Source organism: Gouania willdenowi, chromosome 14 (genome assembly GCF_900634775.1).
Source record: "Gouania willdenowi chromosome 14, fGouWil2.1, whole genome shotgun sequence".
Taxonomy (NCBI): Eukaryota; Metazoa; Chordata; class Actinopteri; order Blenniiformes; family Gobiesocidae; genus Gouania; species Gouania willdenowi.
The window spans coordinates 4780368-4797650 of record NC_041057.1 but is presented as its reverse complement, the minus strand read 5'-3'; the positions used below and the strand labels follow the sequence as shown (position 1 = coordinate 4797650).

Genomic DNA, 17283 nt, shown 5'->3' with positions numbered 1-17283 from the left:
CGGCACATGACTGTATGAAAAAAACAGAAGTTTAAAAACAGACCTGAAATTAGAGGTAAGGCATAAAAATGGCAAAATCAAAAAACAATAATACATTTTTCGTTAAGACTGTATTAAGCCCCTAAAAACTATTGTAAATATGTTTAATGCAGTAAAACAGGGTTAACGGTGTAGTAAAACATACAAAATAAAGAAGTTTAAAATCAGACCCAAAATCAAAGGTAAGGCAAGTAAGGCATAGAAATGGCAAAATATGAATAAAAAAGATAAGATTGTATTAAGACCCGATTTCACCCCTTCAAGACCAAACGCTAGATTATCTTATGTCATAATGTCATATGTTATAAAATAATCCTGTCTTCTGAGAGTGATTTTTTTCCCCTGAAACGGGTCAAATTGTCAATATTTAAACTTGTTTAATATTTACGACCGTAACGCCTTGTGCATGTGCTTGTCGGGGAAAGTCGACGACTCCCGATTCATGACACGGTGATTTGTGACGTGGAACCGAATGTAGCCAATCAAAAAGCGAGCTGATTGAGAAACGCGCAATGCTGCGTTCAAGGCCACTTGACAACAGCAATGTCGAAATATCTCCAACATGTCTGACCGCCATAATATTAGATTTTGTTTCTGTCTTTACCGAACAGGAGCTCAGAATTCAGATGGCATTCCAGGTCACTTTCTAAAGAAGGAGGTCAAAAAATCCAGAATTCTAAGTAGGTTGGATTAGATCACGTTGTTAGATCTCATTAGATTATGTGAGATTTCAGACTAGGAGGTGGAGTAAATTATCGGAGCACACACGGTCCGATTGAAACTTCTAAAAGTTCTGTTGTGGCAGTTTTGATGAATGAGACAGAGTCGAGCTTTAGGGTTGCTGGTCAGATGCGGACACATGGTTTTTGTGGAACAGACCAGTCTGGGATTCAGATGTTAACCAGCTTTCAGTGCGAGTGCCTCAGTGAATCTGCTGCTGTTCAGTTCTCTCAGGATTATGTATGTGACTGATAGCGCTAGTCAAAACATAGCATTTGGTAATTACATATCAAGTTCTGCGTGTGATTCTTTCTTCATGAGGTCCTTATGTCAGGGGTGTCAAACTCATTTTGGTTCAGTGGTCGAATACGGACCAGTTTGATCACAAGTGGGTCACAGGTTTTTGGCGGGAAAATGAACAATTTCAATATTAATGTGCCCAAGTTTGCACTTCTAGTTATAAATTTGAAATACAACGTATGGAAGGCATCAACAATATAAGCAATAAGTGACAGATACTGACAGTAAATGTCTTTAAATTTGATATTTTTTACCAATTTTTGTTTAATTTGAGAAAATCTTTCAATCAATTTGGGAAAAATTGCAGAATTTTGGGAAAAATGTAGACTTCTGAACTGAAATGTAAATTGCTTGTAAATTGTAAATTTTCTCCTGCGGGCCGAATTGGATGCTCTGAAGGGCCAAATTTGGCCACCGGGCCTTGAGTTTGACACGCGCCTTATGTGTGTACCCTGCTTAACACTTTTATACATGGTTACCATTTCAACAAATTAACAAAAACAGTAAAACACAATATTGATGTTTTTGGCCTCATGTTCACATACAAAAAAAAGAGACGAATTTTCATTGGAAAAACAGATATTTAGGAAAATTCATGAGACACGTTCTGGTGCAAGATCATGACAACAAAAATAATGTTTGACTTTTGCTTTAAAAGTAAAGATCAACCCCTAAAACAAGTGTCTGTAATTAAAGACAGATGACTGTTAGCATCCATTAGAATCCCATTAGGACGAGCAGGGCTACCAACATTCCTCTCACAGCCACAACTAGACCACCAGTCCAACAAAGGTCACTGCTCCTGATTTACTGGTTTCACACAATTCCTCCCAGGAGCGCCATAACCCCCGAACATTAAATTACTCATCCTGACTGATGGTGCCTTACTGGGAGGGTGGGGGGGGAGATCACCACCTAGGCCGGAGGAAAGTTGGCCAATGGATGAAAGAAATCGACTGTCACCAGATAATTTAAAAATCAGGGTGGAGGCAAAATAATCCACAGCGGAGTAGAAAATAAACATGTGACATTTAGGAGGGAAAGTACTTCACCATGTGTGAGGAGATGGGAAACAGGATCGCTTCTTTAAAGACTCAAACTTATGACTTATTCTGGTCTCACACCGTTTTTCATTTTACAGCTCGGCAGCAACTGCTCATGTAATTTCAATCACTTTTTTTTTCACAACTAAAGCAGGCGGGCCTGTTATTCATTTTCAAACATACAGGGAAAAAAAGATCTGCAAATATAAATCGTCAGGGTTTGTTTTCGGTTCGTGTTTCATATTTCTTCCCAGTGATGATTTGCAGCGTTTATTTATTTATATGTCATATATTTCCCAGCGGGTCAGACAGGAACGAACTTTTATTTTTTATTTGTGAGGAAAGTGTTTTCCAAAGAGGGCACTTATATATAAAATACATGTTTTATGTTACTTTTAATGACCTTTTGTCCACTAAATCAGGGGTTCTCAACCTTGGGTTAAGGACACCATTTGGGGTGGTGAGACCCTGGGAGGGGGTTTCCAGATGCATTCAAGAATTTAAAGATACTTTCTGGACAATTTGAGCCCATTTTTGCCAATTTTTACCGTTTTTCTGCAACTACACCAAACTTGCCATATTTTAACGTATTTTCGTCACTTTTTCTTGCCATATTTTTGCTCTTTTTAATGCATTTTTGCTTCATTACTCTCATTTCTGCCACTTCTACATCAAATTCCAAAGCCTTTCCAGCACAATTTCTTCCACTTTCAAGACATTGTCAGCACTTATAAACCCTTTCCACCACTTTTCCCACCTGATGTCGCAAATGTTCACCAATTATTGTCACTTTGAACCTTTTTCACCATATGTCATGCTTATTTTTTATTTTTTTTTTTGCCATTTTAACCACATTCACGATTTGTCATGTCCATTATTTGCCAGTTTAAACTAATTGTGCCAATATTGACACTTTGAACCCTTTTTACCACTTTTTCTGTCCGTTTTTTGGCCACTCTAATTTGCAACTTTTAACTAATTTTTGTGGTTGAAAAGGTTGAGAACCACTGTACTAAAGAACTGTTAAAAAAAAAAAAATACTTTTGAAATTATTAGGATGAGCAGTCTGTCTTTTAGGGTCACCAATGATACTCTAATTAAAAATGGGTTGGAAAAAGTCAAAATTTGAAAGAAAAACAACCAATCTTTTCAAAATAAAATCCCTTATTGGCCTTGAAAGTTGAAATCAGGGCCAACAATGAGGCTAACAAGGGTTTTAATGCCAGTTTAAAGTCACTCATTAAGTGACGGCCAAGCCAAACTCACATTTCCAGCTCATAATAAAGAATGCCAAGTAGATGTAATCGAGTTAAGAACTTGTTTGTTGCCTATTTTAGTATTAGATGCTGCGTCATGAAGTGTTTAAATCAAGTTTGTGTCATTCTGTGATGCAACAATCCTTTCCTCTTTGTTTCTGCCAGATATTGATCATTCCCACAGTTACGAAAGACACAATGACTGCATTAGGCAGTGAGTTTCGCGACCCTCCGCAGTGTTTATCCCAAAGCTAAGGCTAAAGCGTGCTAGCATACAAGCAGGACTTGTTTAGTCTTACAGGATCTGGCTTTGGAGCGTTAAATCCCTGTTGGCCTTCATCACATGACCTAACTTTTCTGGAGCCGTGCCAGGCTATGACTGAATTAGTTACAGTAATTAGATTATTGCTGCCTCCGATTCATACACAGCTTTCTGGATGTAGCTGCAAAGCACAGTGGACTCTTGTTGGTTTTAGCTTATAAATGAAAGCAGTCTTAGCAGCCTTTTAATTTAAATAAACTGGTTTCAACAAACATATGATCGTGGTATTTTATTTAAGGGTGTCCCGATCTAATATTGATGTCAGATATCAACAAAACCTGCACCTGATTACGGTATACTATTATATTATATTGTTTTTATTGGATATAGAGATCATTTATTTTACTCAATGTAAGAATATTCTTCAGTTTAAAGGTTAAAATGTATGTTACTAATCTGTTAATAATAAATGGGTCTGCTGATGCTGACTATTGTTCTCTGAGTAATTTCATTTAATCAAGCCTTTTCTAATATTCCACACTACAAAATTAACAATTTGAGCCCATTTTTTCTAACCATTTTCTGCAACGACACCAAACTTGTCATATTTTAACCTATTTTCATTACTTTTTCTTGCCACATTTTTGCTCCTTTTAATGCATTTCTGCCACATTACTCCCATTTCTGCCACTTCCTTCAATTCCAATGCCTTTTCTGCACATTTTTTCCACTTTCAAGACATTTTCAGCACTTATAAACCCTCTCCACCACTTTTCCACCTAAAGTCACATATATTGACCCATTATTGTCAGTTTTCACCATATTTTGTGCTTATTTTTTGCAAAGTTAGCTATATTTACAATTGGTCATGCCCATTATTTTCCGATCCCAAAATTGTCAGTTTCTGTCCATTTCTGCAGCTCTAATTTGCAACTTTTAACCAATTTCTGTGGTTTGAAAAGGTTGAGAACCACCGGTATACCCGATATTGGTATCGGCCAATAATCAAGGCTGCAATATCGGTATTGTACAGAAAGTGAAAAAGTTGTATGGGGACATAAAATACAAAACTCTTATTTTGAAAATGAAGACATAAAAAAACTATTGAAAAATGAAAAAACTTGGTTACCACAAACTGAAATGAATCATCTAAAAATAGTGTTTGAGGAAAAATACAAATCCAACATGCATTATGGGAATTTGTGGTTACGTTCATTGAACACTTGGAAGCATTATAATTGGTTTTCATGTCAGGATCCAACTTTTAACATTTAATTGGTGTGTTTGCGGCCTAACATTGGTAGAAATGTCACTGTCATACCTTAACGTCAAATTCTTCACTTTTTTTTTTACCTCCACAAGCCCCAGAAATGATTATTAGAGAAAGAGATGGCTTTAAAAAACAATATCTCTGTGGTTGAACAAATGCAGCGGATACGTGACTGATTTATTACCCGACTAAATGTTGCAAATAAGGAAATGCTCTTAAAATGGAAAAGACAATTACGTCCATGTTCTCATGAACTTCAATGAAAACCATGTTGGGTTTTTTTTTTTTTGTCCCTTCTTGGAGCCCAACACAAACCAAGATGGAAATGTCAGCGGAACAAAAAAAAAAAAAAAAGCTTGTTTTCCTCCAAAAAGGCTGAGGTACAAAGCTCACCCACCCCCACAGCCCACTCTGCAAATGTAAGCAGTGATTCTATTTACCTCATTGGGGGCCTCCGACAGGCATAAATATTTGCTCACTACTAAACCAGTGACTCATGACATTTTCAAAAGGCTTTTAATGTGCAGCGCTCACGTACACTAAACATGACTTAAAAGGATGAGCGCACTGTTGCTCCCCTTCATTATTATTAGTGTTAAAATACACAACAGGTGGGTGAGTTGGATAAACTGTGATGTGACGCTGCTGCTGCAGAGATAAAAGACGGGGAATGAAGCAACATCCCCAAAAACAAACTGTAATCCTTACAATTAGGGTGAGATAAGTGTATTAGTGTTACCGTTAAAACACATCATGAGAAGTTGAACATTTATTATCAGATAAAGACAATAGTGCAGGCCACATAAATTAAAGATCATTTGCTAAAAAAAAAAAAGATGTAAAAAATTCAAATTGTCGTAACAAAGTTTGTTTTGATCTCGGCTAGGGCTGGGCGATATGGACCAAAACTCATATCTCGATATTTTCTCTCAAAATGACAATATACAATATAAATCTTGAAAGACAATTCTAGGTAAAATTTGCTGATGCAAAATACCACAGGAATGTTTATTAACAACAAGCTGCACAATAATGGACAGCACATGTGAGTGAGCTCTGAATTGGAGGCGCTAGAACGGCTTTGCTGAACCTTGAGCATGAAAAATTAAAAAAAAAAGCAACCTCTTTTGTACTTTATTAATATAGAGCTTTATTTCTGTTCTAAATGTATGATTGCAAATTTTAAGGTTTTTTTTTTTGTCCTCATTTCATTTATTATTTTATTATTTATTTTGTCATGATTGGGTGGCCCTGAAAGTTTTTCAAAGGCAGCAGAAAAAGTTTGAAAAAAACACACTGCCCTAGGGGCACACACCCCCATTTATTTGAGAAACACTGGTCAGGACTCCACATCCCACAATGCAATGCGTGATAATGTCAATGAGAGAGTGTTTACAGTGGAGATCAAAACAAACAAAGCGACAGAATCTTTTTTTTTTTTTTTAGAAAATTATTTTTGATTTACTGATCCATGAGGCCTACTTTATGTGTTTATCTGATAAAAAACAAAAATTACAAAAAAGAAACAACGTTACAAAGTGAGAAGGAAGAGAAAACTCACCTGCAGGAAAGCTTATTTATACCCTGGATGAAAAAACAGTGGCCGCCATTCACACAGTAGGCCTTCTCTGTCTCGTTGCATCTTCTGGAGTGACTTGGGACTGTACACAGAAAAACACAACAAATTATTATTATTATTAGTGAGGACGTATAGCATATGGCATCCTGAACATTGTTTTTCTTCTTCTTCTTCCGTCTTACCCAAACTTTTCACGCAGTTTTCACAATTTGGACAAGTAAGACTTTTGAGATGTTTCACTTTTTTACATTCTTTCATAGTTCAAGTTACTTAGTAATGTAGTTACAGTTACTTAGTTGCAGTCCTTTGATGTTTGTCACCATCAGCTAATTAAGTTACAGTCATAATTACTGAGTTACATAGTTACAGTTAGTTATAGTTATTTAGTTGCGTATTTACAGTTAGCTACAGTACATAGTTACTTCATTACATAGTTACAGTTACAGTCCTTTGATGTTTGTCACCAGCCAATCAGAAGCCAGCACAGTGAAATGCTCGCCTTTGATGTTTGTCACCATCAGCTAATTAAGTTACAGTTACAATTACTTAGTTCCAGTTAGTTCCAGTTATTTAGTTGCATAGCTACAGTTAGCTACAGTTACATAATTAGTTACTTAGTTACAGTTTCTTCATTACATAGTTACAGTTAGTCCTTTGATGTTTGTCACCATCAGCTAATTAGTTAGTTACAGTACTTCATTACAATAGTTACAGTTCTTTGATGTTTGTCACCAGCCAATCAGGAGCCAGCATAGTGAAATGCTCGACTTTGATGTTTGTCACCACCAGCTAATTAGTTAGTTACAGTTACTTTATTACATAGTTACAGTGACTTAGTCACAGTTGTATGGTCAGCAGATGAAAATGCTGGCTCCTGATTGGTGGCGTTATTTTTCCAGCAGCCAAATAGGGGTGCATTTCCGCTCATCACTTGCATTTTTTTCAGGAAATGCAAAATATTCTAGTTCTCATTATCATTTTAGTTATTGTTAAGAGGAATAACCATTGAATAAAACAAACTTATATAGTGTTTTTATTTTTATTACTAGAGGTCTTGAGTTTCTTTCACTTGATACACTTTTATTATTATTATTATTATTATTATTATTATTATTATTATTATTATTATTATTATTATTATTATTAACACAAGGACTCTTTAAGTTTTCTATCCAGGAACATAATTGTGTCCTATAGCAGTGTTGACATTATCCCAAGAAGCTCGATGAGCAAAGTAAATATTTCCTTGACAGCGTAGGAGTTGTTTATACACTGACTCACGTCCTTGGAATGGCCCAAAATGTCATGTATCTGTGCCTAATCCCACACTCTACAGATATAATGTGCCTCCAGTCTGCTTATCAGCAGCAGAGGAAGGACGTTCGTAGTGCTGAGAGTGAGCAACCACCACAGCAGGATGGACGGGAGGGGGGCCTCGGAGGGGTGGGGGCGTGAGCTTCACATGTCAAACTCTGGCACATGATGTTGACTGTGTACCTGCCGTCAGATGCTATTAGCAGCTCGACACAATGTTGACAGTTCGTTGGGAGGGATTTAGAAGTTTTCCGATCACGAGGGCCTTCGCTTCAGAAGCCTGATATTCACGTCTTGCAAAATGTTGTGACAGAAAAAAAAAAAAAGGATTCATTGCAGCAGGAGCCGCCGGCGCTGACAAAAAAAAGTAACCGAGGAATAGTTATAGAAACTCTCCTTTGGTTGGAGAACGTCGGGCTTTGTGCAGAAGCACATGTCTGATTTGGCAGGTAGACGATGTTTGAGAATAACAAACGATGACATCAAGCCATCCAACAGCTGCAAGCATGACTTTACAAAGCCCCAAAACCACAATTGGGTTTCAATTTAGTCAGAATTTGTCATCCTTATTTTGGTTTGTCATCATGAAAACAAGCTCCTGGAACCCAAAACTACCAAAAAATAATCGAGATCCAAAGGACGGTGAATTTGTCAAGAAAAGACTCAATTTTCACCTTCCTTCCATTTTTCTCATAACAAAATGTATTACAAATGAACTTCAATGACATGTGACATGTCATTGAAGGTCCGCCAAGGTTCCCTGGAAATAATCTCATGTTTTCAAAACAAGCACATACTGTATCCACCTTCATCTCACATTTTTTCCCCAAAGCATTCCCAGCTTCACCAGTTAATCAGGACTTCTTGGAGTGCTTGCGTGTAAAACACCTCATAAAAAAGATCAGACAAAGCAGCAGCGAGAGAAGGGGGGGTTTGAAAACATTGTAAAAAAACTCTTACGCTCAAAATAGAAAACGTGTGTATGAGGTGGCGAAGGTAAAAACTCAGTCACTTTTTCATAGCCGACATATTTAGCTCATTTTTCTCACATTTGAGACAGAAATGCATGTAAAACAGCATGTTCTATAACATTGTTAAAAATGTGTCCAAAAATAAATCTAAATGTAAATGGTAAATGTAAATCTTGAATCTAAACGTTAAATGTTAAATTAATGTCGAAATCTAAATGTTAAATACAATGTTAAATCTAAACGTTGAATCTAAATCGAAATGTTAAATGTAAATCTAAATGTTAAAAGTATGTCTAAATCTAAATGCTAAATATAATGTTAAATCTAAATGTTGAATCTAAATCGAAAGGTTAAATATAAATCTAAATGTTGAATTTATATCTACATCTAAATGTTAAATGTATGTCTAGATCTATATGTTAAATTAGTTTCCCAGTGTAAAGCTTTAGTTAAGATTTAATAATATCTTTACTTTCAAATAGCGCTTTTCAAAAAACTCAAAGACACTTTACAATGAAAGTACAGATGATCAAAAGAAGTACATGTAATAATGAAAGTTTTACTACTAAAAGTCTGAAAAGATTAGTTTTGAGGCGTAATTTGAAAGGGTCCAGAGTGGTACAGTTTCAAATGTCTTGAGGGAGTGAATTCCAGAGGGTGGGGGTGGGGGGGGCTGCAGAGATTGAGATTTAACATTACCATTTAAATTTAACATATACATTTATTCAAACATTTGGCTTTACACTTGGCGACCAATTCGACATTTAGATTAGATTTAACATATAAATTTAGATTTAACGTTTTGATTGAACTTACATTTAAATATACATTTAGATTGAACATTTATATTCAGCTTTGTATTTAGATTTACCATTTACATTCTGATTTACCATTTAGATTTATTTTTCACGTGTACACTGTTTTACATAAATGTGTCTAAAATGAAAGAAAAGTTAGCGAAATGCGAGGAAAGTCAGCTAAATGTTCCAAATATGTCGGCGATGAAACAGTGACGAGTGCTCGCTTTCACAGTCAAACTCACAAAAGGTGATTAAAGAAAAAAAAAAACAGGATGCGCACGTCGGCAGGCATCGCTCTCTCCCACAATGCACCGGTGCGAGATGGACGGTCCACCTGGCATGCATGTTGGTGGAAAACAGATGACCCCGGGGGGGTGGTATAACTACACAGGGGGGAGGCGGAGAACATGTAAACTTCACACAGAAAGGATCAAGGCTGATACTTGAACCGTGGACGGGCTCAGCAGTCACAGTTTATTTGACTTCTGCTGGTCATGGCAAATGTGTTTTAGTGTAGACGGCGTTTTATGAGCCTCTCATCATCAGACAAAGACTCAGAGATAGGTGAAAATAATGGATTACAAGTACTCACGGTACTGTATCGCAGCTGCTTTCATGGGTACTTTTGGAGTATATTGATATATCAGTTATTTTACTTGTACTTAAGTACATTTTAAAATAAGTAAAATAATGTGTTACATTTCTACACCCAACCGTTACTGAGTAAAATTATCATACTTTGTTTTAAAATGATCAACAGACATAGTGAAACTACAAAAAAATTAAATGACGAGACAACAATCAAACGCATCACATCATAGTCGACCAATCAGATTAATAAAATGTAACAAATGTAAATGGTAAATGTAAATCTTGAATCTAAACGTTGAATCTAAATCTAAATGTTTAATGTAAATCTAAATATTGAATTTATATCTACATCTAAATGTTAAATGTACCTCTAGATCTATATGTTAAATCAGTTGCAAGTTGTTTTAAAATGATCAATGGACATTATGAAGGTACAAAAAAATTAAATGACGAGGCAACAATCAAATGCATCACATCATAGTCGACCAATCAGATTAAACGTAATGCACGCCACCAAAACAGCATTGAATATTATTATTTTTCTTTTCTTTAATTTGAATTGAATTAATTGGTGTTATTTTATTTAATTGTTCATTTTGACAAGTCTTTTATTTTATAGAGATGCCTTTGTGGAAAATTAATGAAGTTCCAATTGTGCAAGATTTAATCTCTTCCTTTTTATGTTTATACATGAGATGTTTACTGTATGTAATACTTGTACTTTGAGTACAATTTCAATCAACTAACAGTATTTCTACTTGGGTAAGATATATCAGTACTCTTTACACCTCTGTTTCATATTAATGAATGTATTATTATGTGTCGTAATGCTCACTGTTCTTTCTTTTCTTGATAAATGCGAGAACCCTGAGCAGCTGGAAGAACTAAAAGCTGTTTCTGGACTCCACACTGAGTGTATTTCAGACCCACATGTCTCACTTTCAGACAAGCTTCATTTCACTAAATAACAAACACCACCTGCCCACATTCAAAAGCCTTCAGTAGAAGCAGGAACACGTTTTCCTCGTCTATGTAACACAGTGCTTCCCAACCGTTTTGGGATCGTGACCCCATTTCCAAATCACAAATATCTGGTGACCCCCAAATACATTTTTTTTTTTGAGTAAGATGGTGTTTTATTTGAACTAGTTTTGTATTTAAGAAAGTGAAAACGTAATATATACTGTATATATATTTCAATATTTTTTTCTTTAAATTATTTTGTGTATTTTTGCTTGTCAGTTCATACATTTCTCTATTATTTTTGTGTCTTTCTAGTCATCTTGTTCAACTTTAAATATTTTTATGTTATTTTTGTGTTTTTTTCCTTAATTTTGAGTGTTTCTGTTCTTGATTTATATATTTTTGTGTTATTTTTTGTTCTTTTTGTATTTTTTTTCCATAATGTTGAATGTTTCTTTAAATCGTATGTATTTTTGTTGTTAATTCATACATTACTTTGTTATTTTTGTGTATTTCTAGTCGTCTTGTGCAACTTTTGAGTAAATTTGTGTGTTTCTGTTCACATTTGAGATTTCTTTAGTGTTATTTTTTGTGTGTGTTTATTGTCTTTTTATGTATTTTTTCTTTAAATTATTTTGTGTATTTTTCTTGTCAATTCATACATTTTTCTATTATTTATGTGTATTTCTAGCCATTTTGTGCAACTTTTTGGGTCATTTTGTGCGTTTCCGTTCACATTTTAAATGTTTTTATGGTATTTTTGTACTCTTTGTGTTTTTTTTTTCCTTAATTTTGTCTTTTTTTCCCTAATGTTGTATGTTTCTTTGAATCATTTTGTGCATGTTTGTTGAGAGTTCATACATCACTTTGTTATTTTTGTGTATATCTAGTCGTCTTGTGCAACTTTGGGGTCATTTTATGTGTTTCTGTTCTTGATTTATATATTTTTGTGTTATTTTTTGTTGTCTTTTTGTATTTTTTTTCCTTAATGTTGAATGTTTCTTTAAATCGTGTGGATTTTTGTTGTTAATTCATACATTACTTTGTTATTTTTGTGCATTTCATGTCGTCTTATGCAACTTTTGAGTAAATTTGTGTGTTTCTGTTCACATTTGAGATTTCTTTAGTGTTATTTTTTGTGTGTGCTTGTTGTTCTTTTATGTTTTTTTCTGTTTCTCTTTTGTTTGTTTACTTTGGGAGGACACACAAAATTAGACCCTCCTGCTGCTCATGTCTGAGCTAGAGGTGATCAAATGAGCAATATATATATATATATATATACACACATATATATTTGGTCAATACTGGATATATCAGGCAACCCCTTTGAAATTACAGGTGACTCCACATGAGGTCCCGACCCCAATGTTGAAAAACACTGATATAATTAAACCCAGGTGAAAAATATCGCCCCTTTTTCTCAGCACTTTGACCTGATTCACGTGAAGGTGGTTTTTCCACCGCCGCGTGAATCACTTTTAAGGTATTCTGCTAAATATTTATTATATTATATTAAAATTGATCATTTTAAATTGAACTAAATTGCAACAATAAGATAATTGCGGATCAAATTTGGCCCTTGAATGGAACGGTAATTGTGTTTAGTTAAGATTACTCATCCTATAATTTAAGTCCTTCTGAATGAGGAACAAACATCATCCATCAGGGATCCAGACATGCTGGGCCTGGTCTTTCTGTGCAGAGTTTGCATGTTCTCAAGTGTGCAAGTTCACTCCAATAATAATAATAATAATAATAATAATAATAATAATAATAATAATAATAAAATTAAAAAGCCCTTAGTTAAACTTTTTCTCATTTATTTTACAAATAAATTACATATATTATTATTATTATTATTATTATTATTATGTTTGATCCGAGGGCCACAATATGACCAAACTGAGCATTAACAGGAGAAAACTAAGTGTTTTTTTGCCTATTTGTGGTCATTTGATGTAACTTTTTTTTCTCATTTTGTGCTTTCTGTTATTGTCTTGTGCATTTTATGTGTTTTTGAAGTCATTTTGAGTATTTTCCTCTGTTATGAGCCAATTTGTGCATTTTTGTTGTCATTTTTGTGATTTTGGAGACATTTTTTGTGTATTTGTTTTCTGTGTTTATGTTGTCGTTTTGTAATTTGATCATTTTTCTCTTATTTTTGGTTGTTGTCGTTGTCGTATGTATGTATGTATGTATGTATGTATGTATGTATGTATGTTTTTGGAGTCATTTTGTGTAATTTTTTTTTCTCATTTTATTTGAATGTCTGATACGTTTTTGCAATAAAATTGTCAAGCTCTGGTGATTTCTAACCGATTGTGTTAAATGGGATTTTTGATCAGATTCTGTTTTCTGTGACACAAGTAATTATCTTTATGTTTCTGTTTTGTTGGTGTTTTCTGTATTTGTCTGATATTTCTTTGGTTTCCATAGTCGTCGCGTGCATACATTTTATTGTATTATAAAAATCTGTATTTAATTCACTTTGTGTTCATTTGTTGTCGTTATTTGTGAGACGAGTCATTTTTTGTAAATTTCTCTCCTATTTCTAATTTTGTAGTAATCTTGCGTGTAATTGGCGTAATTTTGTGTATTTCAGGTTGTCATTATGGATATTTATCTAATTTTTTGTATATTTCTGTTGTCGTTATGTGTGAAACAAGTACATTTTTCGTATTTAGTTGTTCTTTTCCTGTATTTTTTTTTAGTCCTCTTGAGTGTTTTTGGTGTCATTTAGTAAATTTTTCTTGTCATTTTGTGTATTTTTCTGTAATATTGTGTGATTGTGAAGCAATATTGTCTGTTAACTTTGGGGGCCGCACAAAATTAGACTGACGGCCGCATGTGGCCCCTGGGCCACCTGTTGCCCATGTCTAACTTTGTGTATACGTGTGGAAAAAGGGTAAAAAGGGTAAAAAAGGATAAATAATTGCATAGGACGATATGAGGCCTGAACTCAAAGGTTGTATCTGTTTGTTCCTAACCACCGTCTGTCTTACATCACCGTGATCATGTGATGTAATCTTTAAAGACTAAAAAAAATGACTGTTTGATTGTTTTCCCAGCGCAAAGGGAAAACCCAACGAACCCTAATGAGTGTTTTCACTTAACCTTTGCAACATTTCCATAAGTGCTGCACCTATTAGAGGCTTCAAAGCAGGCTTTGGTTTCAACAGCAATACAATCAATTCATTTGAGAGCCATTATGGTCGTGCACTCATATCTATGATCTAAAAAACGACGACAATGGAGGGCAAGCGTCCCAATTTTCTCCTCTCCTTCTCATTTCGCCGCCCTCCCTTTGTTCCTTTGTATTATTCCACAAGGTAAACTACGCCTGGAGTTTCCAAATTATTCAAGTTTCCCACAAAACCATTTAATGAAACAAGTCCAACAGTGAAAGCAAAGCATCATTTGTGCAGTAGAAACAACCCGTGAGCTCTGCCAAGCAGCGTCTCTTTTACTCACACGTTGAAAAACCCCAGATTAGACCAACGGGGAACCACCAAATGTTTCACATTAATATCAGAAGTTAAGATAATAACATGTTTTAAACAGTAAGAGCAGCACAAGCAAATGGTTTTGATGCAACTTTTATCACATTGGGGCCACAAAAGAGTGATTTTCTGATCCGAGGGCCACATTATCAACATTCATGTCAGCATTTCGAATAATAATGACCAATCTGTGAGTGTTTTTGGTGTCATTTATTGTTTTGCTTTGTTTTTTTGTGGTTTTATGTGTGTTTTTAAAGTCATTTTGCATATTTTCCTCTCATTTTGTTTGTTTTTTGTTGTTTTGTGAGCTATTATGTATTTTTGTTGTCATTTTGTGATTTTAGATTTTTTTGTGTATTCGTTTTCTATGTTTTTGTTGTAATTTTGTAATTTTATAACTTCTCTCTCATTTAATGCTTTTTTTTTATGCCATTATGCATTTTTGGAGTCATTTTTTGTATTTTGGGCCACATTATGTCCACATATATAATAATAATTTAATGTTTTGCTTCAATTTTTGTGGTCACTTTTTTCTTATTTTATGTTTTCTGCTACTGTCTTGTGCATTTTATGTCTGTTTTTGAAATCCTTTAGCGTATTTTCCTCTGTTATGAGCCAATTTTTGTGTATGTTTTCTGTGTTTATGTTGTCGTTTTGTAATTATATATTATATTTGGTGTTTTTTTGTTGTTGTTTTGCCGTTATATGTTTTTGGAGTCATTTTGTGATTGTTTTTCTCATTTTATTTGAATGTCTGATATGTTTTTGCAATAAAATTGTCAAGCTCTGGTGATTTTTAACTGATTGTGGGTTTATAATATCTTAAATCGTTCAAAAGCTCCTGAAACAAATCAAAATCAAATTGTGGCAGATTTTGTGACATCAGCATATATTGTACCATTGTCCAAGGAATAGATATATTGTATTGTCATGTCTATAAATACATGGAATTCATTTCTTTAAAAATCTAGGGATTGATGTTTAAAAATTTGTGGAAATTCTGTCAAATTTTAGTTTTTAATTGTTACCAAAGTTAAGGAAGAGAACAGTGTTCTTATTGTTTCTACAAATGCTTTTAACTTTGAATATTTCTGACATTTCTTTTTGACAATGTCTCTTATTCTTATTTCTGACCTGCTTTTGGGAACTGCAGATAGATTTTATCTGTTACGCTACAATCTGGAACAAAACATCTTTACTCTTGAGTTGATTACCTTTGTGCATGCATCTGCTATAAATAAAGATACAAACACACAATAATAACACGCTTTTGTTTTTATCGTCTTATATAAGCATGAGATGTGTGACATTTAGAGGGGACACTATATTCTCAGTTTCCGTGTGCCTTTCTGTTGCCCTGTGGGTGAAAATGTCAGTTTCTTGTTTGATATGCAAACACAACAAATACACGAGAGCAAACTGCAAACAGAAAACAAGGCAAGGCAGGTGGATTTATTATCCAGCATATGATTTTTAGTCAATATATGCAACTAATGATGACAAACTGTAATGTTACAAAAAAAAAGTCTAAACCAGATTCATTGTAGACCAGGGTTGGGGTCGTCAGATACCTTCAAGAAACTAAGAATTTTTATTTATTTTTTTTAACAATTTGAGCCCATTTTTGCTTATTTTTACCCTTTTTCTGCAACTACACCAAACTTGCCATATTTTAACCTATTTCCATCACTTTTTTTTGCCCTCTTTTTTCCTCCTTTTGAACCATTTTTGCTACGTTTCTCCCATTTCTGCCACTTCTCCATCAAATGTCTTCAATTTTTTCCACTTTTAAGACATTTTCAGCACTTTTAAACCCTTTCCAACACTTTTGCCACCTAATGTCACATATGTTGACCCAATATTATAACTTTTAACCCCTTTAACCATATTTTATGCTTATTTTTGCCAGTTTAAACTAATTGTTCCAACTTTTTCTGCCACTTTTAAGCCAATATTCACACTTTGAACCATTTTTTACCACATTTTTGGTCAATGATTTGCAACATTTAAGCATTTTCTGTAAAAATCACATTTCACCATCTTGTCCACCATTTTTGTCACTTTCATCATTTTTAGTTTTAATTAAAATAAGGATTGAGAACCAATTGGTAATCAGTTGTTCTATGTGTGCAATATAACAAATAAATGCTACTCAACCAAACTTGAATGTCTGACCCAAACTTGGAATAGTTAAAACTGCTCAGGACGATCATTTTTTTAACCAGATAAAGAAAAAAAAAGATGTAAAAGTTGAAAATTGCAGCTCAAAACTTTGTTTCTATCTCAAATGTAAACACTCAGTTCATAGACATTGTTGGGAAAGTTTCATGCATTGCATTGTGGGATGTGGAGCGCCCCAAAAACTCTGCTAAAGTGACTTCCCAACACAAGGATAATAGAAGGTTTTAACTAAGTTTCCAACATATCTATCAGCAGAAAAACACTTCTCATGTGAATATTTTACTGATAAAGTTCCAATAATAATAAAGCTTATTTTTACACCACAAAATGAAGTGAATCTATCAGCACCCATACATGGAGAAGTTCACTGAGTCCACGTCCCACACATGAAACTAAAGTGTTTATTTACTAGGGTGAGGCACTTCTACCACTACAGTGTTTACTCCAGTTAAACTGCATGTTTACTCCCAATCAAAGCTAAACAAAATCCAAAA

The 17283-nt window shown here is 34.3% G+C and overlaps 1 protein-coding gene across 4 annotated transcripts in view; it reads right to left on the bottom strand.

Moving 5' to 3' along the window:
* nrg2a (neuregulin 2a) overlaps nt 1-17283 on the bottom strand; it is a 145799-nt gene that overhangs the window by 24942 nt on the left and 103574 nt on the right. For all 4 annotated transcript variants that reach the window (XM_028466512.1, XM_028466510.1, XM_028466511.1 and 1 more), the window contains exon 4: nt 6452-6551. In XM_028466512.1, the coding sequence (XP_028322313.1) occupies nt 6452-6551 (100 nt within the window). The remainder of the gene's footprint in view (nt 1-6451; nt 6552-17283) is intronic.